The sequence below is a fragment of the Passer montanus genome, unplaced genomic scaffold (assembly GCF_014805655.1).
Source record: "Passer montanus isolate IOZ18808 unplaced genomic scaffold, ASM1480565v1 scaffold15, whole genome shotgun sequence".
NCBI lineage: Eukaryota > Metazoa > Chordata > Aves > Passeriformes > Passeridae > Passer > Passer montanus.
The window spans coordinates 12,807,208-12,833,425 of record NW_024362051.1 but is presented as its reverse complement, the minus strand read 5'-3'; the positions used below and the strand labels follow the sequence as shown (position 1 = coordinate 12,833,425).

Sequence of the window (26,218 nt, the reverse complement as noted above, 5' to 3'; positions counted from 1 at the left end):
ATTCCCTTTTTCATTTTCTCCCTGCATCAAAGGAGAAGGGTCACTTGTGGTCATTAATTGGTCATGTTAGAATGAGGTTTTCCAGGAACTGATAAACTCAAGTGTATTCTGTTAAGCACACAGCAAAGATTGACCTAGGTTATAAAGATGCTTGTGATGTCTTTCATATTTTAAATACATGGATGTTGGTACTGGTTTAGTTCCTGATGAGGAGATGGATTTGCAGTAGTAGAAAAATACAGTGTTATAGGAAGAGCAGTGTCTTTAGAAAGACCTGTTGCTGAAAGAACTTCATTCTGACCTTCAAAAGAAGCTTTTAGTTGAAAGCTAAGGTCTCTTCCTCTGTCACCACTCTCCCAAACTTCACTGGAATTGAGCTCTCCTTACCAGGTTAAGGAGAGGAAAGAGATGATGATACTTTATTTGTACTAACTTTTAACTTACCTTATTGTGCACAGGACAGAGAAATGGACTACCAGCAAAGCTCCAGGGACAACTTGCTTTTCATGGAGGACTGCAAAGACCTTGAGAACTTGGAGTCTTTTACAGACATCCTGGACAAAGAAGCTGCTTTCACCTCCAAGTGGGAGCAGTGGGATACCTACTGTGAAGACCTAACTAAGTACACTAAATTAACCAGCTGTGACATCTGGGGAACAAAAGAGGTGGATTACCTGGGCCTCGATGACTTCTCAAGCCCATACCAAGATGAAGAGGTGATAAGCAAAACACCCACACTGGCTCAGCTGAACAGCGAGGACTCCCAGCCTGTCTCAGATTCACTCTACTACCCCGATTTGCTCTTTAGTGTAAAACAAAACCCTTTAAATTCTTTGTTACCTGGCAAAAAGATGGCGAGCAGAGCAGCGGCGCCGGTGTGTTCCTCCAAGAACGTGCAGGCCGAGGCCGCGCTGTCGGACTGTGCCCAGAAGGCCAGCAAGCCTGGCAGCCAGCCTGCTTCCAGTACACAGATCATGGCCAAGACCAACGTGTACAGCAGTGAAAAGGTGAACATCCACGTTGAATGTAAAGACTATGTTAAAAAAGCAAAAGTAAAGATCAACCCGTTGCCGCAGAGCAGGCCCGTGCTGAGCCAGGCGCACGCCGACGCAGCCAAGGAAAACACCTGCCACTGTGGGGCTGTAGCAAAGAGACAGGAGAGAAAAGGACTCGAGTCCCCCCACAGGCACAGCACAACTCCTGGTTTGCCTTTTAAAGAGACTCAAGAGCTGCTCCTCAGCCCTCCCCAGGAGAGCCCGGCGCTGGCTGTGGGGGAGAGCAGCCTGTCCGCCAGCACGTCCGTGTCGGACTCCTCGCAGAAGAAAGAAGAGCACAATTATTCTCTTTTTGTAACAGACACTTTGGGTGAGCAGTCAGCCAAAGCAGAGCCCGAGGAGGAGGAGGAGGACGAGGACGATATTGAAGATGAGGACCACGATGAAGGATTTGGCAGTGAGCACGAGCTGTCTGAGAACGATGATGAGGAGGAGGATTACGAGGACGATAAGGACGATGACATCAGTGATACCTTCTCAGAACCAGGTACCAGCACAGCTGGCCTTTGCTGACGTGGGGGTTGGTGGGTTTGTCCTCTGAGTGGGAAGGAAAGCTTTTAACTCCTGGTACTTACAGATGAGCAGCACTGATCTTAAGTTGTGAACTCTCCTCCCACGTTTTCTAAGTGCTTTGCAAAATGCAATTTATTCAAAGCATGCAAAGTCTCTGTTGCCCTATTTTGTGAAAAACTGCATAAACTGTGGTTGTGCAGCAAAAATAATGATAGAGGATACAGGAAGCCCAGCTGTAGCCTGAGGTTAGAGCAGCTGCCTGCAAGTGTGGCCTTCTTTTCTGTTGTAGCTGTCTGGAAGGATGTGCAGAGCTTTCTAGCACTTCTCATAGCTGTGAATTTATCCAGAGTTGGATCTGTCAGGATGAAATCACATCCTGAGTGAAATGATTTCATAATTATTTAAGTCCTACTTTCAGGTACAGTTTTTCCACAGACTCCAAAGAATGACTGAAATTAATAGAATTATTTCTAAGTGGTTTCAGCAGTAACAGTAGAGCTTCAGAGGATGCTGAATTTCTCTCCCCTGCCTTTAAAAATGGAGTTCTAAGAGCAGGAATAAGAACTAACCTTCACGTAGAATGTAACAGAACAGTAACATTGTATAAAAATAAATTTTGCAGGGAAAGCAACAGGATTGCACCCAAGTATTAATTTCACTTCAGAAAGTATTACAATATTCACATCTTATAACTGCCCTGTAGTAGAGAATAAGAATTAAAGTATTCAGACATTTTGCAATATGTAATTTGGAGGGGATAAAGCAGCTGAAATTTTAACTTGTTGAGAACAGCAGCTTCCCTAAAGCTTGTCAGTGTTTGTCATAATGAACTCTCAGATGAAATTATTTTCTAATTAGATTTCCTGTGTTGGCATTAAACTCGTTAAGCATTCTGCCCTTTATGCTACTTTCACATGCACACAACACATTTTTATTAACGTTTTGAAGCCTCTCCCTCCCCTCTGGAGTGAACTCCCTCTGCTTTCTGGGGCCCTGAGCAGCTGTTCCAGCTCTGCAGCCCGTGGGGGATGTGTTGTGCTGGGAGCCTGGGATCCCTGAAAAAGAGAGGTTGTGTTAAATGCTGGGGGTGGAATTAATTAATTAATTCATGATTTTACTGACCAACAATCCACATTCTGCAGCAGTAGCTGAGGATCTGGGCTTATCCAAGCTTGCCAAACCCTTCCATGAATGAAGCCTAAAGCCATTCACCTCAAATGTGGTGATACTAAAAATGTTATCATCTATTTGTCTATTTAGGAAATAACATCTCCAGGTATTCTGATCATGTCACTTTTGTATTTTGTGTTGCTTTTTTACCTCTAAAGGTAAATATTATGGGTAAAATATCTAAAAATAGGCACTGCACAGGAAAATTAAACCTTCCACGGGTCTGAAAGCAAAATCAGTTGGTATTTTGAGTGAGGATGTATTTTACTGAAAGGACAAAAGTTTGCTATTTATTACTGGCCCTCTAATGTTTTTTAATACATAATTTGCTTTTGGTTATTCTTCATGTGTGCTTTTAGAGTGAATGAAATGCTTTCTTCAAGTATTATCTGAGGAAATATTTAGATATAGTGAAGGAAAAATAGTTAAAAATGTGACTGGCTCTCAGGCAAGTTTGGACAGCAGTGTTTTTATTATCACCATGACACAAATTTAGCAATTTTGGTCTCCTGCAAAGGTAGTTTATTATGGGAATTACCAGCCCAGACCTTTTCTACCATTTATACATGGTGGTTTTGCTATTACTGAGTATATTTTTCCTATCTCATTTAGTAGAAAGACTTTTAAATGACTTTTCCTGCCATGGCGTAGTCAGGAGACTCCAGAAATGGGAAATGCAGCCATTTATTCAGTTGTCAGTAGCACTGGAGAAGAAATGAGTGAAAAGTGAAGCACAGAGGTTGTTTTAAGGAGCTGCCTTGGGTCAGTGTGAGCACCTGGAGCATCGGCTGGGGATGGTTTCCAGAAGGTTCTGTGGTGAAGGGGTGCAGAGCAGCAGCTCGCTGGCTTTGTTTCATGGGGCTATTTTTGGCTTTCACCTGCTGAGATGCAGGAGTCACGTGCAGCCTGTTCTCTGTTCTGCTTCATTTAACCCTGGAGAATTTAAACCTGAAACCACAGGGAGGGATGTGAAGGAGGACTTTTAGGAGGGGCTTGTGAAGGGCTTCAGAGCTGAATACAAGAAACCTTTCAGATTTCTTAGAAGCCTGCCCTGCTGTGTGATCTTTGCTGAGAGGAGGAATAAATACACTAATAAATAATAAACACAGCTAAACAAGTTTGTGTGTTAGGTTAGGACACTGCTCTGGGTTCTTTTATGTAACTTTATAATGGCAGCAGGTCAGTGTTGGGCTTGCAAGGCAGGATGTATTAAGTCAATGTAATTGAAGTTGCTAACTTAATTACAGTTTGAATAAGCAAACAGGAAGTCCTGATTTTAACCTTGTTGTACATTTGTACACTTCAGCTCTTGCAGAGATTTGTTTTCATTGGTTGGATTAATTTTGTGTTATCATGAAGATGGGCTCAATTTATGTATTTCTGTATAATAAGTTACATAGCTTTTTTTAGGTGGAAAGTCAGTGGGCTTTTTGAGTGTATTTTGATACTTATGTCAAACAGCATTTGAGTAAAATGGAGCTACAGTTACAAATATTTATGGTATTTGAAACTGTATTTCATGTAAATTGTCAATAACTTTGGCTATACAGCACAAATGTTTTATAAAGCATGTTTCATTGTTTGGTTTGCCTTTAAAATCTTGCCTTTCCAACAAACCAGAGAACCCAAGTAAATGAGTTGATGAAATTATGAGAAACAGAACTTCAGGATGGATTTCATCCTTCTGCATACCTGACTTCTGTTTGTGCTTTGGGTTATGATGCGAGAGTCAAACCAAAGCAAGAAAGTTTGTTTTTCCTCTTTCAACTGGTTTTTCAAGTGCAAACAGACTAATTGAATGGGCTGTTTTCAAAGGAAGAAAGTGTTCTTTGTGCTGCTGGAAGATGAAGCAGAGCTGAAGCATATGGGGTCAAGGCTTGCTAAGCCTGCAGTTCATGCGTGGGACTTTTCCTTTTAGCATCCAAAGGCTTTTCCTTTAGCTCCATCACACTATGGCATGTTCAGAAATGCTCCTTTTGGAGTAAATGTAAACTAATATTTAGCATTTTAGCACAAAAGGTTGTGCTGTGGTTTGAGAATTTTTTTAAGCTTAATATAGATTATCTTTATTTTCTGAAGCATATCTGGGGTTTGAAAACCTGTGGTTTGTATTTACATAGTTATGGTAAAATATTTCTGTGATGTGAGCAGTGGCATTACAATTTCCATGTCCTTCATGAGCAATTCATGATATCAAGTGCATCATAATTCACCTCTAAAATATTGTACAGCTTCACTGAGGGTCATTTCTTCTCATCCCACTGAAGAGGAGGAAGAGGTTGAACAGTGGGTCCAGATCCCTTCAGCTGAGATGGCCCTTTGGTCACTGTCCTGATAACAGAGTCCCTTTCTCCAGCCTAGGAGGGATCAGTGCTTGGATTATTCCCTGCAGGTCTTTGGACTCAAGGAGCAGCAGGAGTTGGACTCAGTCCTGTGGGCCTCTTCCAACTCAGAGTGTTCTATAATTGAATAATTTTTTCTTTATTGTCTTTTGCTAATCCTTTTTATTTAATCTGCTTCTCTTTCCATGCTTTTTGTCAAATGTGGAGGTGAGTTAGGATTGTGTTCCTGCCAATTCATGGGGAAAATTGTCAGGATGGGTGAAAATGGTCCAACATCTGCACAAACAACATCTGTCTGTACTTGGCACTGCTGGGATTGTGGGGGACTACAGCTAAGGGGGCCAGAGAACATAAAGGGACTTTAAATGCATAAATAATTTTGGTTTTTTTCAACTAATGAAGCCCCATCAGTGGCTCAATGTCTATCCTGGAATTTAAGGCAAGTACAAGAGCAGTTGGTGCTGGAAACAGAGTGTTAGATAATGCAAAACAGAGCTGGCTGTGGTTTTGCTCTCAACTTGAATCCTCAGTCTGCTGCTAAATGGCTACAAACAATTCTGTCACCAGCATATAAACAACCCTTGCATCCTTTTAGGGTATGAAAACGATTCTGTGGAGGATTTGAAAGAAATGACTGCAGTATCCTCTCGGAAAAGAGGCAAGCGAAGATACTTCTGGGAGTACAGCGAGCAGCTGACACCATCCCAGCAGGAGAGGATGCTGAGGCCATCCGAGTGGGACAGGGACACCCTGCCCAGCAACATGTACCAGAAGAATGGGCTCCACCATGGTAAGAAATCCTCATTCTGGTCACAAATCACTGTCTTCTCCTTGTGACACCGTCAGCAGCCAATTCCCCTCCTTGTGAGCGCTGAGAGGTTTGGGCCATGGAAAGTCTGTGACTGCAGTGCCCAGGGAAGGCACAGTGAGCACACAGTAGGGACTTTCAGTGTGGTTTCTTCCAGAGGAGCGTGGATGAATTGAGAATTGTGACTTCCAAGGGCTCTCAGTGGAAACCCCGAGAGTTCAAAGCTCTCTCAGTGTGATACTGTAAATATTGGATGGTGACTTGAGTGATGTTTGCAGCTCGTGGCTGTTCCTGTCAGTGCTGCCTGTGTTAGCAGGAGGCTGGGAGGGCTCTGGGGTGCCAAGTTCAGGGGACTGCTATGGGCTGAGGACAAGCACTAAGGCACAGCTCTCTCTGCTCCTCCCTCCTTGTTTTCCCCCTGTGAATGCAGCACAGTGAAGCAGTTACTCCTCTGGGAATAAACCATTTCCTTAAGATGCCCTCTTAGAAACTTAAACCAGTTGCTCTAATAGCTGATTTATTCCCAGTGAGAAATTACTGCACCACAAACATGATTAACATCACCCAAAGCAAACCACTCTTAGGGGTATTTTTGTTTTCTTCTCACAGGACCTTTTTTAGGCTGCTCCATTTGATTTTGGCTTTGAAGGAGCAATTTAAACCAACTTGCCTGGTTGTAAGGTTAATGTTCCCTTAGAGTTGAAAATTACTGCCTTTAACATGGCAATTGACCTTCTCTTAAATCATAAGATTTTTTGTTGCTGTTGCTGTTACCTGTAGATTTATTCAGGGAAGAAAGCTTTTTTTTTTTTTTTCCCATGTCCTTAGTTTTTAAAAGCTTCTTTATCCTGTAGTGAAATATCAGTACCTAAAATCCTGATCACTGCTCTTTCTCATGATGGAGCTCTGAGCAGCCTGGTCTAGTGGAAGGTGTCCTTGCCCATGGCAAGGGGGAGAAAAAGATGAGTTTAAGGTCCCTTCCAACCCAAACCATTCTGTGATTCCATTATTTCAGATTTGTTATCCAACACCAAATAACTAAACATACTCTGAGGACTCAAACCCACCAGACACTTGGGCACTTGACCTTTAAGTCAAGTGCAAAACCAGCCCTTAAATAGCTCCAAATAAATATAATAAAAAGGGTTAACTGGCATTTATGTGGATCATTTCACCTCAGCATTGCTGAAGATTTTTTCAGCACCAGGCCTCAGCACTCTTTCTGTGTGCAAGACTTTGGTAATAAGATTATTTAGGAGTTTAATCCACTGGAGTGTGCAGGAGGATATTTTGGCTGCATATGAGTTAACAAGTTTACAGCTGGAGCAAAACAACAGGGTTTGAACTTGTGACATACATTTTTCAGCAGAGTTGTGTGTATGCTCTCTGTCACATCCAGGGGCCTGGCCAGCAGTGTTCGCTCTTATCTGATCTGGATAGAATATGAATTGTACAAAGCTCTTTGTGTGGAAATGTTTTTTGTATTGTGAGAGGCCATGGGGATCACCTGATTCCGGCCCATTCTTCTGCAGGGAACAAAGGAACTCAAACTGCACCCAAAAAATGCCTATTTTAGAGTGTGTTCTCACAGGTTTGTGTATGTATTATGTCACTTCCCTACCTATTTTTCTGCATATTTTAAACAGGAAAATATGCAGCAAAAAAGTCACGGAGGACTGATGTAGAAGACCTGACTCCCAACCCCAGAAAACTCCTCCAGATTGGTAACGAGCTGAGGAAGCTGAATAAGGTGATCAGTGACCTGACACCTGTCAGTGAACTTCCCTTAACTGCCAGACCCAGGTCAAGGAAAGAAAAGAACAAGTTGGCTTCCAGGTATGCATTGGGTAGAGCTGCAGGGATGAGAAAATTTGGATTGCTACATGTGAGTGATAAAGATGTAAATAATTTTTACCTAAAGAAATTCTGCTTCGTGTGGCAGCCCCTGCAGTGGGAATTGCCAGTTTACCAAATGGGAATTACCAGTTTATCAAGTGGGAATTTCCAGTTTATCAAAAAGCAGAGCAGCTGGCACCTTGGCAGCTGTGGTTTGCCTGTTTCCTACATAAGGAATTCACTGGGATTGGCTTCCTTAGCTGTGGGGAGAACAGCTGGGACAGTAGCAAATTCCACAAGTGTCAGATGAGAGCAGATGCAGGTAGCAGAGTGTTTTAGTGCAGGTGAGTGAGGATGGATGAGTTTGTGCATCAGAGCTCTGGGAGGGTTGGTTGGTGACTTCATGTGGCTCTTACTACTCTGGAATTTCTGGTGGTGCTCTAATTTTTCCCCTCTTCTTGCCACAGGGCTTGTAGACTAAAAAAGAAAGCCCAGTATGAAGCCAATAAAGTTAAACTCTGGGGTCTCAACACGGAATATGGTAAATACAACTCTTCACATCTTAATTTTCCTTTTGTTTGGGCAAGTCTGTGTTTTGCACCGTGATGTAACCTGGCTCACAGAGAAAAGAATTGGTACAAATCCAGCAATTCTGGTGGTACAAAACCAGCTCAATGAATGAAATTAATGTAATTTGGGTAACTTGTTTAAATTATGTAAATGTATGCGTGTTCTGTAAATATTTTTGAAAATATTGGTAATATTTGATGTAAACTATTACATTTAATTTGCAGTAAGTGTGATGTGACACTTTTGACACAGATAGCTGTGTGTGGGTAACTGTGAATCCCTTCCAGGGGAACGTGATGTAAAGCTAATCCTTTCCTTTTGTTTTTTTTTTTCAGATAATTTACTCTTTGTCATCAACTCCATTAAACAAGAAATAGTTAATCGGGTGCAGGTACCTAAAGATGACAGAGGAATCAACATGGAACAAAAGTTGAACATACTTATTAAAGACACTCTTGGTAAGCAGTGAACTTTGTGTATTTGCCTAGGTATGAAGATATAGAATCATAAAAGCCCTGAGGAACCCCAAAGCTCATCCCATTCCACCAGAGACACCTTCCACTATCCCAGGCTGCTCCAAACCCAATGTCCAGCCTGGCCTTGGGCACTGCCAGGGATCCAGGGGCAGCCCCAGCTTCTCTGGGCACCCTGTGCCAGGCCTCCCCACAGGGAACAATTCCTAATTCCCAATATCCCATCCATCCCTGCTCTCTGGCAGAGTGCAGCCATTCTGTGTCCTGTCACTCCATCCCTTGTAAAAAGTCTCTCTCCATCTCATTGTCCTGCTCAGGCACTGTGAGGCCACAATGAGGTCACTCCAAAGCTTTTCCTCTCCAGGCTGAACAACCCCAATTCTCCCAACCTTTCCTCCCAGCTCTCTGATCATCCTGGTGCCCCCTCTGGGCTTGCTGTATTTGATTGCAGAGAATTTCTGATACAGAGGAACAAATGAGCCCTTTCCCGATTCCATTTGTCCCAACCAAAGTGTCCCCTGGCTTTGTGTCACCTGTAGTGATGCCTTGGGAAGGCTGTGCTAGAACAGAGGCCAGACAGAGTTAAAAAATAAAGCAGGGATTTATTAAAGGATCTCCTCCATGGATGCACCTTGGGCAGCAGCAGAGCCCAGCCAGGGCTGCACCCAAGATGAACCCAAATGGTCCCAAAATGAACCCAGGATGAACCCAAATGGTCCCAAAATGAACCCAGGATGAACCCAAATGGTCCCAAAATGAACCCAGGATGAACCCAAATGGTCCCAAAATGAACCCAGGATGAACCCAAATGGTCCCAAAATGAACCCAGGATGAACCCAAATGGTCCCAAAATGAACCCAAGATGAACCCAAATGGCCCCAAAATGCACGAGCGCTGCCGGGGTCTCTCCCTGGGCTCAGCTCTGCTCCATGTGCACATTGCAGTTCAGTGTCCAGTTCCAGCTGCAGCCCCATCCTTGTTTTTCTCTCTCCACCCCACGGGGTTTGTGCTCCTGGGCTGAGATTGGGATCATTTGTCCTTGGTGCCCAGCTGGAGCAGGAATTGTTTTGTGTCCCTGCTCTGTGCAGAGAGCTCAGCATCCCCTGATGTGAACCCAGCCCCACACACTAAAGCAGCACAGGATCCGAAAAATATAAAAGCCAAAACCTGAAGACATCAGTAGGAATGTGCCATGAGCAGTGGCCTGAGAGCAGCTTCTCTTCCCTCCCTTTCAGGACTTCCTGTAGCTGGACAGACCTCAGAGTTTGTGAACCAGGTGCTGGAGAAGACAGCGGAGGGCGACCCCACGGGCGGCCTGGTGGGGCTGCGGATACCCATGGCCAAGGTGTAGGACAGGCCTGGAGCTGCTCCCCGGGCAGCTTCTGCCCGTGCTGCTCGTTGTAAATGGCATTCTGGTCTGCATGTCAGCTTAGCATTCTGTAAACACTCACCTGTAGGTTCCATTGGTTTCAAGTAACAGCGTAGGAAAACAAATCACGGCGTGGTAGAAAATGCTGCAGAGCATTTTTGGACCATAAACCAGATAGTTTCAAAGCTGCTTCAAGCTCAAGGGCAGAAATGAGAGTTCTCTTTCAAATGATCTAGGACCAGAATATATCACTTTTGTTTTAGAAGCAAAAATATGGGTTTGCTAGAGAAAATATTTTAGCATTTGCCAGACATTGTGACAGGTTTATGGTCCAAGTGAAGTAAGAGGAAGCATTTTTTTGGTGAAGCTGTCAATGTAGGGAGTTTTTTGTTCTTTTTTTATTTTATTTTTAAATAATTGGGTTTTCTTTTCTTGTTCTTAAAAAAAAAACCAATAAGCTTTCTTTGCAACCATTAACTTGTACATAGCACACACAGCATTAGAGCTAGTGTGCCATATAAGACTTTAATTTTCTGAGCTTAATAGAGTATTTAAATGTCCGTGCAAGCAAGAGAAAAAAAAAAGTATATTCTTTGTGCCTTGTATTTTGTGGAGAGAGCTATCAGTATAAGCTGGTAAAGTTTTGTATGAAGAAAACCCTGAGGGGCAAAACCGAGCTGTATAGATGGTGAGATTTTAGGTTTTACTGTATTTGTTCCAGCTCTTAAAAATTTTTGAATGTATATAGGAATATGTTGAAAATGTAGATATATGCCACAGAGTCTATGTATTGTATAAAAGATGGCTCTAGAAAACTCAATTTCGGTACTTTGGCCGGAAGAAAACAAATACTTGCACATTAATGCGATTGTTTATTTTTGTACCAAAGACAAATGCAACTGATATGGCGAACTGCCAGTCTAAGTAAAGTTTTGCACAGCTTATATGATACTGTACTGAATGTAAAAACAAAAGAAAAAAAAGAAAAAAAATTAAAGGTCAGGGTTAGGGATCTTACTGAACTGTGAATTTTTTTGTTTGGGTCCAATTATCTACAGAAGGAGCATTCATACATAACAATATTATTTTGCTGTTCTTGTAGTTCGCTTCCATGGTAGATAAGTTGGTGGCCGTCTTGGAGTCTTTAAATCTTTTTTCTCTGCACTTACTGTAGGAGATTTTAATATATTTGGATTTTAGTAAGCTATTGGTAAAATAGTTTTCGACTTTGAGAATTTAAAAAAAAAAGTATTTAGCTTGTTGTAGTATACTTCCACCAAACAACCAAAATAAAATTATTTTTATTGTAACATGTATATATGTAAAGAGGAAAAAAAAAGAGCTACAAATATCTAATTCCTTAGTTGCCACTTTTTCCAGTTGATGTATTATTATGCATGTGATGTTTCCAAGGATCAACACAGGCTTCAAACAAAACAAACAAAAAAAATTTATAGACTTTTATATTTTTGTACAGGTATTTCGAAACTAGCTTCTTCAGACTTATATGTGACTTATTCTTGTTAATTCAGTAGTTTCTATGATTGAAGACTATTAACACAAAGTTCTTATTTGCTCTTCTGCTAATAAGAGTTGGCTTTGTAGTCAGTGTTAACGTACAGATAAAAGCTTTAGCCTTTGATGAGAAAGTCCTTTATCTCAAGGCAAGATCATTCTCTGGTTTCATGGACCCCCCTCCTTTTCCTCCCTGTTCTTTCTCTCCCTATTTAAAGATGACAAAACACTGTTTACTGAAAATAGAAATACCAAATATTTTCAAATGTAGCTGCTGAAAAAAAAATGCAAAAGTCCATGAAGGCTTTCTCCCCACTCCCTTTGGGGAACTTCTCCACTTCGTTTCTAGTTTGTCTGAGTTTGTTTGTACTGTGATTCCTTTTTGTTTTTAAGTAGATTATTTTTATATCCAAGCTTGTACTAGAAGAGAAAAAAGCCTGAATTGGTAACAGTGCAGGAAGAGTGGCCGGTGAGCGTGGTGGCCCTGCCACGCTCACAGCTTCCTTTGTACCTAAATATTTTGGAAGATTCAAAAGGGAGGAGGAGGCCAAAATACCACTACTGAGCTGTACAGAAAGTCTTTCCTACAAGAGACTGAACAAATACCCAGGGCAATTTAGGCAAAACTTTGTAAATCCACTTAAGGCTTGCAAAATCCGAGTGGAATGTGGGTGTTTTCCTTCGAGGTGTTTGTTGTTGTTGTTCAGGTGAGGTGAGAGTTGGCTGCTGCTTTCCACGGTGGGTCTGGTGTGTTCCTCTTGTTCTTGTGGAGCTGCCCAGGGCCCCGAAAACCCCGAGAGAGAATGTGTGCTGTGAGGTGCAGGCTGTGCCTGGGCAGGGCTGGCACACAGAGCTTGTCCCTGTGCTCCATCCAAACCCTGCAGGCGAGGCAGCATCTGAGCATGGAGAGAGAGCAGTTTGAAATCAGGTAAAAACTTCTGGGACAAATTCAACTGACAAGGTATTTAAAAGCCCCCCCTTTTTTTACTGCCTGGGAATCCTGGGCAGCACACAACTTTATAGCTTTTTATTTTTGTCTGAAAACCAGACTATGATTTTGGTCTCGCATTTCAAAGTAGACTTTGAATCTTTAGTGAGTTCCACACCCTCGCATTTCAGTGTTTCCTATGTATTATTTTAAGTTAAAGCTTTGAAATAGTTGAGCTTTTTAATGTTGACACTTTATTTTGTAACTATTTATATGTATGTATATCTTAGAAAAGCACTTTGTTTAAAAAAAAAAAAGGAGGAAAAAGAAAAAAAAAAAAAGAAACTGCGTTTTATATGATTCCTGCCACTTGCTGCTAACTCTGGGCTGGTCAGAATGCTGCAGCGATACTTGAGATAATAAAACCTGGCAGTAAAATGTAGAGTAAAGATAAGACCTTTTGCTGGTTTAACTTTATCATAAAGGTGACATAGGCAAGCTGTGCAGCTTTACATTTTAACCAGGGGACTCTGTGGCATTTAAACCGTCTAGAAATGGTTGTACTTTAATGCCAGTAACAATCTGCTTCCTCTAGTGTCATTAAAATATATACATTTAGTGTATACTTATCACAAACAAAAATCTTATAAGGGTATAAAAACCAACAAATGTACATGTTCTGTTTTTTGGCAATTGTGGCATGCGTTTTGGGGTGATCTTTAGAGAAGACCATTTTCTAAAGATTTTCAGTGTTCATACATAGTATGTGGATCTTAATGAAGTCCTGGGTTGTTTTTTTTTTTGTTTGTTTTTGAGTGTAGGCATTGTGAATATTCACTTTTAATCCTATATCCAAAAACAATGATCTATTTTTTTGATTTAATACAACCAGAAAGCTCTTCCTTTTTCTGATACACTGGATTCTCTAGGATTTGTTTCCATATTAAAAGCATGCTGTCATAACTGCTCTTGTCGAGATCTCGTCAGTCTGAACGTAGGTGCCACACTTGGAATCGATGGGCTGCTTGTTCTGCTGTACCATGTATGACCCTCGTCCTTCCCCTCCCTTCATGACAGATGATGATGTGGCTTTATATTGTGCCTTACTTGTACATCTAGAACTAAGTGTTTTTCATTCCCTCTGAACTCGTCCAAGCTTCTGAGGTGGAATCAGAGCTGATGTAAGCGTGCTGGAGCGAGTGCGGACAGGGCTGATTGCAGTTTCTCTCAGTAGTCCTTTTGTATTTTATGGAAGACCAGTTTTTGAATGGCTTTGCAAAACGTGGGGGTGCTCCTGAAGGGTGTTTTTAAACCCAAAACCCCTTTTGCTAACGCTTCCTCTTATGGTTTATTGAACACATTTACTGATACTTGGGGAGTACTTTTTGTTTTTTGGGATGAGAGAGACTTACTACTAAAGCTATGTTTACGTGTGGATGGGCTGGATTTTCTTATCATACCAGTTGAAATCATTGTGATTTAATAAAGTTGTATTGCTGTAAAGCTGATGTGGGAGTCAGGCTCAGCTGTGTTCAGTTCCTAATTTATAGATTGACTTTCTTCCATACTAAGAGGGCCAGGGAAAAGTTGGGGTTTTTAGAAAAAAGGCAAACAAACAAAAAACCAACCTAAAATGGATGAAAGGTCTTTTAACTAACCTAAAAGCAAACAGACACTTTGGAAATGTAGAGGTGTCAGTTCAAAATTTATTTTTAAAAGACACCCCCCAGTATTTATCTAATATTTGCCTTCATTAATGAAACAGCTTATTCACAGCTATAATGACTGGATGTGCTTTTCCATAAATCATTTAAACATAGCTATTTTTTGGTTTGTTTTTTGTTGTTTTTTTTTTTAAAGAAGCTGTAAAAGGTTTTATCAGGAGAATTTCCAGGGGTTGTATCCAAGCTGCCTCCAGCAGAAATAGCAAATGCAGTTCTGTTCCTCAAACGTGCTTGCTCGTCTTCCTGAAATTCTGCTGAGGCACAACCCAGTTCTGGACCGTGAATGTCAGGGTCTGTACTTGGCCTTGAGACCCGAGTTTCAAGAGTGCATCTAAGCATGATTTGATCTTCTTTTGAAGTTGGAGGCTTCAGTTGGAATCACCTAGTGGAGTGTGCTGCTAGATGTGGTCTTGGCTTGTTGACACAGCCTTGCACACAGCTGAGGTTTGTTTTGTTTACCCCAGGGATCGTGTGAAGTACATTTCAAACAGTTGCTGCCTCAGTGACTGATCCTTCTTGTAACTGTATTAAGGGCATTAGTCTGTTGAGAAAACACCACTCTTGAATATCTCCCAATGTAAATTGGGATTCTTCAATGTCATTAATCAAAGATGGCACTTTCAGGCTGTACCTTCTTTGCAGCAAACAAAAATCTCTGTCTTTCTACAACTTGCATTTCACAATATGCCATGTTTTCCCTCCAGTGCTTCGAGAAGGTGTCTTTGCACTCTGAATATAATCCTCAGCCTCTTAGACATCCATGAACTTCCATGGGAGCAAATACTGACTGAAATTATTGTCTTTCTAACAAGCTGTGGAGCTAAAAGTGGAACCAGAGCTCTTTTAAGCCACACTGGCATTGTTTTTTCCCCCATAAAAAAAACCAACAAAATTCCAAACTTTTTAGATAACACCATTGTTCAGAGTTTTTCTGGAGTTTAAACTAATTTTTAGTTGGGTATATTTACAGTCAAATTTGTGTGACTTAACTAGCTCCTGTAAGGAAAACTTCTGGATTGGCTTTTCTGGTGTTGGAAAAAGCACATCCCACCCTATCAAAATCTTCTGATTCGGAAACAGAACCTAGTAAGAAAACTTAATTTTAATCTCTCTCATAATGATGGATATTCATACATTCTGATTGGAATCCTCTACCTTCGTGGAATATTATATATCCAAGGAAAACTTCTTGCTCAGTGTTTGTGGTTGGGTGAACTCTTAAGGCTGATGGCACACGCAGATGCAAAAAAAAAAAAAAAAAAGGCATTTTAAACAAAACATGGCATCCTGTTCTGCCTATGCTTGGGGTCATGATTGTAATGCTGTCCTTGATATTCTATAATCAACTTCCAACTGGAGCTCAGAAAAACTTACTGAAAGTCTTGTCTCTGTTAGAAAATAAATTTACCTTGTTCAAAGCATGATCTGTTAAGAGTTGCAATGTTAAATGTTGGTTAATAGTTGTGCAGTTTTATTTTTTTGAAAAGAGGCACAATTAAACTATTGACTTTGTTTACTCTGTCACCCTTGATCCCTAGCACTTCTATTCAGATACAAATTCATCAATGTATGCAACATCCTTTGTAATTTAAAATAAAAATTGTGGAGGAAATATTGTCTCGAGTCATTGTGTGTGTGGAGTGATCGTGAATGGCTTCTGCTGCCTTGAAATAAGTCTGTGACCTCCTGGTATTTTCAGGAACTTTCTTTTGGAAGGGATGACAGCCAGGTAAGAAATACCTGGTTTTTCCTTCCTCGTGCTCAGAGCTGCCTCGCAGCACTGCTGGATTGGTGTGGGACCATCTGGAGAAGCTGGGTCAGTGCCTGGAGAAGCTGCTCCCTGCAGAGCTGTGGAGAGGGGCAGAGGGGCAGGACACAGCACAGGGCTGAGTTTGTGGGAAAAGCAAAGCGCCTGCTTCTCATTCTGGGGGTGCAGAAGCGACCTGGTGTTCCCCCACCCTGCTCCTGAGCAGTGTCAGCCTTGGCCAGGAATCCAAGGGGGCTCAAGGATGTAAACCTGGAACTGCTCCAGGGAATCTCCTGGCTCTGCACAGCTCCTGCCAGGAGGGGACAGGGACAGGAGCAGAGGGAACGGCCTCAGGCTGGGCCAGGGCAGCTCAGGGTGGGCACAGCAGGAATTTCCCCATGGAAAGGGGGCTCAGGCACTGGAACTGCCCAGGGAGGGTTGGATCCCCATCCCTGGAGTGTCCCAGGAAGGCTGTGGAGTGTGGCAGTTTTATCCTCACTGTGCCTGGAGTACTGAGGTGGTTGGGAGAGCCCATCCCTGGAGTGTCCCAGGAAGGGCTGGAGGTGGCACTGGGTGCTCTGGGCTGGGGACCAGGTGGGGATGGAGCACAGCTTGGGCTCGATGGGTTTCGGAGGTGTTTTATCGCCGCAGTGATCCTGGAATTCCGCTGTTCCTCCTTTGGGAGCAGCAATTTGGACACGGCGGCTCAGGGCACCCCGAGCCCGGCCCGGCCCGGCCCGGCCCGGCCAAGATGGCGGCGGCGGTGCCGCTGCGGGTCTGCCACCAGGAGATCGTCAAGTTCGACCTGGAGATCAAGGCGGCCGTGCAGGTACCGCCGCCAGCCCCGGGACACCCCGGCACGGCCTCGGGGAGAGCCGGGCCCGCGCTGACCGCGCCGTTGTGTTCCAGGACATCCGGGACTGCCCGGGGCCGCTCAGCGCCCTCACGGAGCTCAATGCCGCCGTGAAGGAGAAGTTCCGGCACCTCCGCGGCCGCATCCAGGTGAGGGGCCCGGCCGGCACCGAGCTGTGCTCCGGGCTCCGGTTTAGGGCTGGAGGATCCCGGCTGTGGGTTCCGGCCGGGGTTTGGGGGGATTCCGGCCTGGGGTTTGGGATTTCCGCCTGGGATTTGGGGAGTCGCAGCCCTGGGCCGGGGGTTTATCGGATAAATCTGCTCCGAATCCTCTCCCCGGCCTGGGCTGGGCTGTGCGAGCTGCGGGTGGTTGGTGAGGCTCTGGTGTTTGTGCTCTCGGCCAAAGGAGCTGGAGCAGATGGCGAAGGAGCAGGACAAGGAGTCGGAGAAACAAGCCTTGCTGCGGGAGGTGGAGAACCACAAGAAGCAGATGCTCAGGTGGGTCTGGGGCTGTTCCCAAGCCCGCTGGAACAGAGATTGGCTGGCTCTAATGCAGCGTCTCTCGGAGTCTCGTTTGGCAGCACAGACCCTGACACGTGTTTTGTCCCAGATGAAGAGATCAGGAACAGGAAGGGTTCAGCTCCCTTCTCCTGTCCTGGCTTCCTGACTCTGGTCTGTCCCTTTGAGCTCAAAGAAGGTGGCTTAGGAGTGGGTTGTTTGACAGCTGGCTCAGTTTTCTTCTTCCCGTGGTTCTTAAATGCTACACTGATGAGTGGGAATGTCAGGATAGAATGTTGTTGTTGTGTGTAGGAATACAGAGAAAGTGGGGGGCTGAGGGAGCTGGGAAGGGGCTCAGCCTGGAGAAAAGGAGGCTCAGGAGAGCCAGAGTTGCCTGGCTCTGCACAGCTCCTGACAGGAGAGAACAGCCAGGGGGGCATCCAGGATGACAGGAAACTGCCTCAAGTTGTTCCAGGGCAGGCTCAGGGTGGGCACAGCAGGAATTTCCCCATGGAAAGGGTGCTCAGGCACTGGAACTGCCCAGGGAGGTTTGGATCCCCATCCCTGGTGGCACTGGAGTGCTCTGGGCTCGTGACAAGGTGGGGATTGGGCACAACTTGGACTTGATGATCTTGGAAGTATTTTCCAGCCCAAGTATTGGATTCTGAGGGTCCTTGCATGTATCAGGAGTGCCCAATTACTGTGGTGGTTGCTTTGTGAAAATTGCCTGTGCTTGCAAGGTGTTCCCATCACGTTACAACACTCTGCTCTTGTGATTTCAGCAACCAGGCAGCCTGGAGAAAGGCAAATCTGGCCTGCAAAATTGCTATTGACAACTCTGAGAAAGATCAGCTGCTGCAGGGAAGAGACATCTTGAGACAAAGGTATTGGGCTGTTCCACTGGACTGTGGGATTTAATCAGTGACTCCTATATTCACTCATTTTAAATGGAAGTGACATCATATTTGTGATTTATTTAATTATATAGTGTAGCTTTTCTTTTATAAATGCATTTCCCTTTTGTGGAGATTTGGGCTGTTAAGGATTGTGATGAATTGAGGTTTTCTTGGCATGTCTAAGCAGAAAAGGGGATAAATTAACCTTCATAGCTTTACATATTGTCTTTTACATTAATTCCAGATAGGTTCTAGACAAGACCTGGGTCATTATCCAAGCTGTTTTCACATCCAGAACTGGATGTGTGTGCAGGATGTGTATTGAAAGCAACAGCTGGGATACTCAGGATGATACAATGGGTTTGTGTTGGTGCTCCCACAGCAGCTCGTGGAGTTACACAGTCCTGGGTGAGCAAGTGGTGAAGTACAGGGCTGTTTGGGCTGTGAGATTCTGGGCTGTTAGGGCTCAGGACTTTCATATTTTGTGATTATTTTTATTGTTTAGTGAATATAATCTGAAATTCTTATGCAGTGAAAACCAACTGTGTCTTTTGTACGCTGCAGAGATGTTCAGTGCCAAGTGTTGGTCTCATCTCCCTATCAGCAGCATCTTCCCAGAGCATCCAAACAAACAAACAAAAAAAATTACCTCTCCCTGCTTTGCTTTTTTCTCTTTTCAGGAAGACCACAAAGGAAAGCCTGGCAGAGAGTGCAAGCAACATCACAGAGAGTCTGATGAGCATCAGCAGGATGATGTCCCAGCAGGTGCAGCAGAGCGAGGAGACTGTGCAGACCTTAGGTACAGCTGGAGTTTGGGCATGGAGGGGAGGATGGCAGCACCTTTGGTCAGCTCTGGCAGCTGGGGAGAGGAGCAGAGGAGGAGAATGTGCTACAAGGATGGTTAAAGGACTGGCCAGCAGAACAACTCTACCAGCTGGACATAAACAGGAAATATCTCTGTGCTTTGTGTGGAGTTTCTGTTCCATGATCCTGAGAAGGAAAAGGAGTCAGGATGAGGTTGAGTTTCTTGTAAAAGCAAACTGAGCTCACGCAGTGCCCGGAGTGTGTTTGGTGTTACTCTGTGCCACTGCCCTGGCAGGGATTTGGGGATAGCAGAGGAAACAAAAGCTTGGATACCAGTCCCTGCACAGAGCAAGGAGTGTCTGGAGGCTGCTGCCAGTCAGGCTCCAGCTGGGATGGCTGAGACACTGAGATCAAGTGCCTTGAACCCGAGGTCACTTGCTCTGTCAGCAGTGCATCAGGCACTGTGAAACCAAGATTTCACCCAGTTCCTTGGCTTCAGCTCCTAAAACCATAAATCAAGTGACCTGTCAGAACTGGTGATTCATGGAGCATTCACAAGCTGCTGCCTGGGCCCCTTCCTAGCTGTGCTTTTGGGCAGGAGGGAACTTTAAAGACAAGGATAAATAACACAAGTCTGCCCTCCTTGCTTTCTGCCCCATCTGAGGGTGGCAGCTGGGCACAGTTTGTTGCTGCAGGAGCAGCATGTTCCTTCTCCCATTAAAAGGACAGTTTAGCAGGAACTTTTTCACCCTGTTTCTGAATGAACAGCACTTGGAATTCATCAAGGGAAAAACTACCAAAGGTCGTTTACAAAACCCAGCTGCAAGTTCTGAGTTAGTAGTGGGAATTCCTGCTTCCTGAGCATTCCCTAGGATGCAGTGTTTGAGGCTGTGGAACAGGGAAGCTCTGCTTTGTCTGGGAAACAAGTATTCTGTTTCACTTGGATCAAAATGCCTCTTGAAATGGGATGGGATGGGACAAAGAGTTCTGCAAAATATTGCAGACCTATTTCTGCTGTGTTTTTGTGACCCAGACAATGCTGGATTTGACCTTTCTGTGAGCAGTGTGGGGTAATGCACTGTCCTGCAGGCTGTGCTTTCTGTGAAGCAGAAAAAAGGGCATTCCAGGGCTTTTGCTTTTGTTTAGCAGTTTGAAAGGAGCAAGGCTGAGAAGTTTGGGGCATGTGTTTGTTTTCTCACACACTTCTAGCTGACCCTTCTCATTTTTATTAGGCAAAAAATTGCTCTGCGTGTCAAAAATTACTATGAAAAACTGTTTGAGCTGAATAATTCTGCAAGTCCATACTGATTTACTGCTGGGGGAACACTTTCAGTGGTGCAGTTAATATATTCAGTTGTTACCCTGTCCTGCTGCTGCTGGTGATTTCTCTCTCTAGCACCATTCCTATTTCACTCTGCTTCCAGCAGTGCTGACTGAAAAACCTGAACTAGATTTGACCTGCTAACCCAAAAATTCAAAATTCATGAACTTCAGTAGGATCTTGAAGCTTTTCAGTGCTCTTATTTCACTTTGCACCCTGAGCTGTGAGAACTGTGTCTGTCTCACCCACGAGTCAGCCTGACCCAGGAGGATCCCTCAGGCACTGTCTGTGGCACCAAATATCTCATCCTTACACATTTTCCTGGGTATTTTTAAAGCACAACCTGCTGATTTAATTTTTTTTTTCTGTTCCTCTTTAATTTCAGCCAATTCTTCCCGAACCATCCTGGAAGCAAATGAGGAATTCAAGTCCATGTCTGGCACCATCCAGCTGGGGAGGAAGCTGATCACCAAGTACAACCGCCGGGAGCTGACGGACAAGCTGCTCATCTTCCTGGCCCTCGCCCTCTTCCTGGCCACAGTGCTCTACATCCTCAAAAAGAGACTCTTCCCGTTCTTGTAAAATCCCAACAATCCCTGAACTATTAAAAAAAATCATCAGAAAGAGATGGTTGATAACGGTGGGGCTTTTAAATGGAATAATCAAGGGATATTGCAATAGCTGGAGGAGCGTTAGAGCAGGCAGGAATTTGTGCTTCCCCACGGAGCTTGGGAGCTGCCTCAGGAGAGATTGATAGATCATGCTTGGAAAGAAGAAATGCCAGTTTGCCTGCAGGTTTGGGGAATCAAACACTTGAGGGACTGGGCACTCAAAGGTGCCAGTCTGAACTTTCAGCCTCTCACTGATTTCTGCCTTGAAATGAAGTTTTGTCCTTGGCTTGGACTGGAAGCTGCTCTGACATCTGTGTGTAAGGTGCTGAGAGTGAGAGGAAGGATGGAAGAGAGAAACTCACACATTCCATTAATAAAATATTTATTGTATTCATGTCAACAGAGTTTTGTTTAAAAACAAAGTCTAATGGCTTGAAAGAGCCTTTCAGTATAAAAATTCTGCTTTTTTTAGCAGCAGTGGTTACTTATGGATTGTTTTTCTGGGAGCATAACACAGCCTGGCTCTCCCTCTGGCTTTGGGAGGGCTCTGAGCAAAGCAAAAATGGGAGCCCCATTTTTTACTATGAATTCACACAATAGTTAAGAGAATTAGATTGGCAATCTACTAAAATCAAAAACCCTTTTTCTCCTTTTCTTTATATAATTTCAGTTCATGCTTTATCTTCACAAAATTTCTGCCAAGGTGTGCATTTGGCACTTGGAGGGTTTTACTCCTGTTCTGTGGCCCTGGAACAGGCAGACTGGACAGGGTGGATGTGGTTTCCATATTCATTCCTGGTATTTCAGGGCAGTTCTTCCTCCCAGCCTTTCCTGAGATACAGAATTGCACCAAGAACAAAATAAATTGCTGATGTGCACATTGGGGGTTTGAATAAGAGAAATTACTGAGCTTCAAAAATCCAATCTTTGTAAATAAGCCTACCTGCATTTACAGAGAGACAATGAGAGGCAAAGAAATTAGGGAAAAAATAGCAAGGACTACTGGATTCTTTGAGAGAGGGGAAGAGGAGAAATTCCAGGATGCAACAGGTTGTTCTGCAGCACTTGGTTCTTGAATCATTTCCTTCCCCAGGCAGCCAGGAATCACCCAGATGGGCCACAGACCTGGCAGGGAATAATCAGTGGAGACAGCGAGATAAATGTTATTTGTCTTTGGGTGGGGAGGGTGATTTGGTGCAGCAGCCCAGCAGTGCCTCAGCAGCACCCAGAGCAGAGCACAGCTGGTGGTGGTTGCCTGGTCCCTCCTGGCACGGTGGGGTGCCCCAGTCAGCCCTAACAGTGCCCAGCTGGGCTGGCTGCTGCTCAGGTACCTCCCTGCACACTCACTCTGCTCTCTGCCTTGCTCCTGGTCACAGACCCAGCTCCTGCAGTGAAGGTAGGACTTGATTTCTCTTCTTTTTTTTTGGCGAAGTGAGCAGGAGCAGCGTTTTTGGGAAGAGGCAGTGGTTGTGTGATCCAGGGAATGTGGAAAGTTGTGCCTGGGCAGTTTTTCTGCGTCTGCAGAGGGTTTTGTATTTGCACTCAGATGTTGTGCCTTGGGGTCTTGCTGCTGTGTGCCCGAGGTTGTGTTGTGAAGGGTAAAAAATGGCATTGTGTTGGTTTTCTGAAAGGGAGTAGCATTTTCTGCATTACCAAGTGCAGCAGAGCCATCAGGGATGGTGAGAAGGGAATGGCCTCTGCATTTTTGGCCTTGGGCATGGCTTGGAGGCCAAGGGCTGGAGTCCTTCTGAGACCAGGGACTCCAGGACTGCAGGAGTATAAAGTGTTTGGGGAGGAAGGCAGAAACAGGCCTCTGGAGCAGTGTTCAGGGCTGTGCTGAAGGGCTCATACACAGGTGAAAGCAAACAGAAGTGCTCCTGTTACTCCTGGGCCATTCCCCCCCAAAAGGTACCAGGTGCCTTCCCTACAAGTGGAGGGTGGGATTTACTGTCACAAAACAATTACAGCAAAAGTATTTTTCCTTTGAAGAACAACACTTCCTTAAAACACGGACCAAGGACCCACTAGGAGCTTAAAAAGGGCTGAAATCTTGCTGTGGAGTTGTGGGGCTGAGACACACAGCTGGCAGCAATCAAGTGGGTTAATGAACTCCTGCTCGTTAGCCGGGGCTGCTTCATTAAGTGTCCTGCAGGCAAAGGGGGGACTGGGGGTGTTGGCTGAGCAGCTGGAGCCACTTAGGGATGAGGAGGATGAGGCAGCTCTGATGTCTCAGTGCGTTCAGAGGTTTGGAACTTGGAGGTTTGTGGTGAATTTAAGGTCCTGCTGTGGAGTCCAGCCCACTGAGAGAAATTTGCTTTGTCTGAGCACCTGTGGAAAAAGGGGGAAAAGCCTTGGAGTGTCGGGAGCCAGGCAGTGCTGTTGGATATTTGGCTGCTCTCTGTTCCCACGTGGCCATGGTGGGAAGCCTGTGGGCAGGAGCAGGTGCCCTTACATCCCTGAAATCTGCAGCAAGAGGGTCATGTCCAGAGCATTCAGTTATGTTTGTATTTCCTTGGAAAGTCACCTTTTAATGGTTGCAATAAACGTGGGCCTGAGGAGCATTGGAAATTTAACATATGCTGTAAATGTGCTGAGGGAGACTGACTTGATTTGACTCATAATTATTTTATTATTGATTGTGGTGTTATCAAATACAGAAATATTGCAGGATAACTCTAGGAAAACACATGAAGAGGATAACACTATTTATTCCCTCCTCCCCTCCAAGAATCAAGGGGAAATGGAGTTTGTATTTGAAGTTGTGCTTTTGAAATGCTTTCCACATAACTGACTTTACCAAAATGGAAAGGTGAATTCATAGCTTGGAGGTTTCTAAAAATGTCTCTGCCAAATGTGCGTGGCTGCTATCACATGCCAAGTGGCCCAGAGCAAGCCAGGCTGGAATCTTTGGGGGCTGAGAATATCCAGGGGACATGTGCATGCTTGTCTGCAAATATGTGGGGCTCTCCCTTGGAAAAAGGGGAGGTTGGAAATCAGCTTTGATGTTGCTCTGCCACCCTGTTTGTAATGGTTTGTAATAATCTTTAGTATTGCTCTGCCACGCTGTTTGTAATGGTGTGATTCTCACAGAAGAGAACCTGAAGCAAATGTTTTCCCCAGATGTGGTGTCTTGGTGATTGTTCATTGCTGCAGAGCCCTTTCTGTCCCTCAGTGAATGCTTGCTGAGTTTCTCTTCCACAGAGGTGAGAATTGTTCTCCAAACAGGCTGCAGGTGCTTTGTACCACAACCAGGCTCTCAAATCATCCTGCTGCTATCAAAACCTGATCGTGGACTTGGTCAGGCTGAGGCTGTTGAACAAACACAATTTATTATTATCTGCTAGCTTATATAAAATGGTACAAACTGTGCCACAAAGGGGATGACAGTTCCACTGAGCTGAGGTTTGGTTTTCTCACAGGAACCTGTGATGAAGACCTTGTGCCAGGTTTTGGTGATGGATTGAGAGAGGTGGTAGCTCACTGTACCTGTGTCTTGAAGCTTTGATCCTCTCCCACATAAAGAGCTGCACTCTGAGGAAGGGACTGGGATCTTTATTGACTAAATTTGGTTTAGACCCAGGCTCTTCTTGTGTTCACAGAGATCTCCACTTGGTTTAGCACCCCCAGGTGTTGCCTTGGGCACTGAAATGCTGAGTGAATCATGAGGCTCCTGCAGCTTTGCAGAGCCACTAAAAATAATTGGGCTGGAGTTGGTGGGCTCAGCTGGCCAGAGGAGGGTGGGTGGGCTCAGCTGGTCAGGAGGGGTTGGTGGGCTCAGCTGGCCAGAGGAGGGTTGGTGGGCTCAGCTGGTGCTGCTGACTGGGCCTTTTACTCAAGAATTGGACTCGGTGATCTGTGTGAGTCCCTTCCAACCCTCAATATTCTGTGACTCCGAGTTGAGAAGCAAATCTGGTGAAGGTCAGCAGACACTGCCCCAGCCCTGGCTGCTCCTGCTGCGGTGCCACGGGGCTGGCAGTGACCCTGGAGCTGGGGGACAGTGACCCCTGCCCCGTGAGTGCTGTGACACCTTGCCGAGCCTCAGACCGCTTCCACTTTTGCTTCCTTTTATTTTTACCCTGCAGCGCGAGGCTGATCCGATGCTATCTCTGCCGACCTTTGTCCCCGGCTGCCACATCAGAGCCGGCTCCCGCATCCCCCTTATCGGCCGGGGCCGCGCCGGGCGCTGCGGAGGCTCTGCCCCGCTCCGGGTGTCGGGGATGGCATGAAAGGAAAATGCCACTCGGCTGCTCCGAGCCTGGCCCGCCGATAAAGCCGCGTGTGTCCCCGGGGGCCGCGATAAGCGCCCCAAGGGCGGGCGGGGAGAGCGGCTCGGCGGGCATCAGCGCACACCAGCCCCGCAGATAGAGCCGCGTATATATAGAACCACATGAAAGCTCCTCGCTGCCTTCTTTTCAACAGCGCCGGGGCCGGGAGCCACCCCCGGGGGCGCTTTGGGGGCTGACCCCGGCTCCTCTGTCCCCGGTTCCTCTGTGGTGTCACCCCCGGGCACGATTTGGGAGCTGTCCCCCTTCCTCTGTCCCCGGTTCTTCTGAGGTGTCACCCCCGGGGGCGCTTTGGGGGCTGACCCCCGGGGCTGGGCTGGCTGTCCCCGGCTCCTCTGTCCCCGGGCTCCTCTGTCCCCGGGCTCCTCTGTCCCCGGGCTCCTCTGTCCCCGGGCTCCTCTGTCCCCGGCTCCTCTGTCCCCGGGCTCCTCTGTCCCCGGCTCCTCTGTCCCCGTTCCCCTGCGGTGTCACCCCCGGGCACGGAGCCCTGAGCCCGACCCCGCCGCGCTGCTCTGCCCCAAAAAGCCCCAAAGGGCGGCCAGGGCGGCTCGCTGCCCTTTATCTGCAGCTCGGACAGCGGGACTGAACTCTGCTCTTCGGGTTTTGGGCTTCTCGGAGGTGTCACCCGCGCTCTGAGCGGGTTTTGCCGCCGCTGATGGGAGATAACTCTGTCAGAGGCAGCTGGGCGCTGACACTATGGCCAGCCGGCCTGAAAGCAAGATAAGATTTTTCTATATTGAGTAAGTCTATTGATCCGGTCGGCCTCCTGTCCTGTGTCTGATGATAGCTTGATGTTTCCAAGAGAAACAAGGCTCCCCTTGCTCAGTATATTCACAGAAATATAATATATATATTAAAAAATGATAACTCGCTATTTCAAATCTAAGCAAGCCTTCCCCCGTT

The 26,218-nt window shown here is 45.4% G+C and overlaps 2 protein-coding genes across 5 annotated transcripts in view; both read left to right on the top strand.

Moving 5' to 3' along the window:
• Positions 1-15,915, top strand: part of CREBRF (CREB3 regulatory factor) — a 37,606-nt gene extending 21,691 nt beyond the window's left edge. For 3 of the 4 annotated variants that reach the window (XM_039701235.1, XM_039701233.1, XM_039701234.1), the window contains exons 4-9: positions 459-1,542; positions 5,676-5,870; positions 7,535-7,724; positions 8,192-8,265; positions 8,630-8,752; positions 14,440-15,915. In XM_039701235.1, coding sequence (XP_039557169.1) covers positions 459-1,542; positions 5,676-5,870; positions 7,535-7,724; positions 8,192-8,265; positions 8,630-8,752; positions 14,440-14,561 — 1,788 coding nt within the window. In that variant the 3' untranslated portion in view covers positions 14,562-15,915. Of the gene's footprint in view, positions 1-458; positions 1,543-5,675; positions 5,871-7,534; positions 7,725-8,191; positions 8,266-8,629; positions 8,753-10,002 lie in introns of all 4 variants that reach the window. The other variant, XM_039701236.1, reaches the window with a different exon arrangement.
• An 866-nt stretch (positions 15,916-16,781) lies between these two features.
• BNIP1 (BCL2 interacting protein 1) lies at positions 16,782-21,473 on the top strand. Its single transcript, XM_039701732.1, has 6 exons — positions 16,782-16,879; positions 16,960-17,052; positions 17,309-17,400; positions 18,183-18,284; positions 18,977-19,095; positions 20,807-21,473. Exons 1-6 carry the CDS (start codon positions 16,802-16,804, stop codon positions 21,001-21,003), a joined length of 681 nt encoding a protein of 226 aa, XP_039557666.1. The 5' UTR covers positions 16,782-16,801; the 3' UTR covers positions 21,004-21,473.
• Positions 21,474-26,218: the final 4,745 nt, after the last annotated feature.

Excerpts from the sequence above, each read along its gene's own strand:
- BNIP1 (XM_039701732.1), top strand. The coding sequence starts at position 16,802 with ATGGCGGCGGCGGTGCCGCTGCGGGTCTGCCACCAGGAGATCGTCAAG. Across the intron at positions 17,053-17,308 it reads ACCTCCGCGGCCGCATCCAG|GAGCTGGAGCAGATGGCGAA; the intron begins GTGAGGGGCCCG and ends TCTCGGCCAAAG. Across the intron at positions 17,401-18,182 it reads CACAAGAAGCAGATGCTCAG|CAACCAGGCAGCCTGGAGAA; the intron begins GTGGGTCTGGGG and ends TTGTGATTTCAG.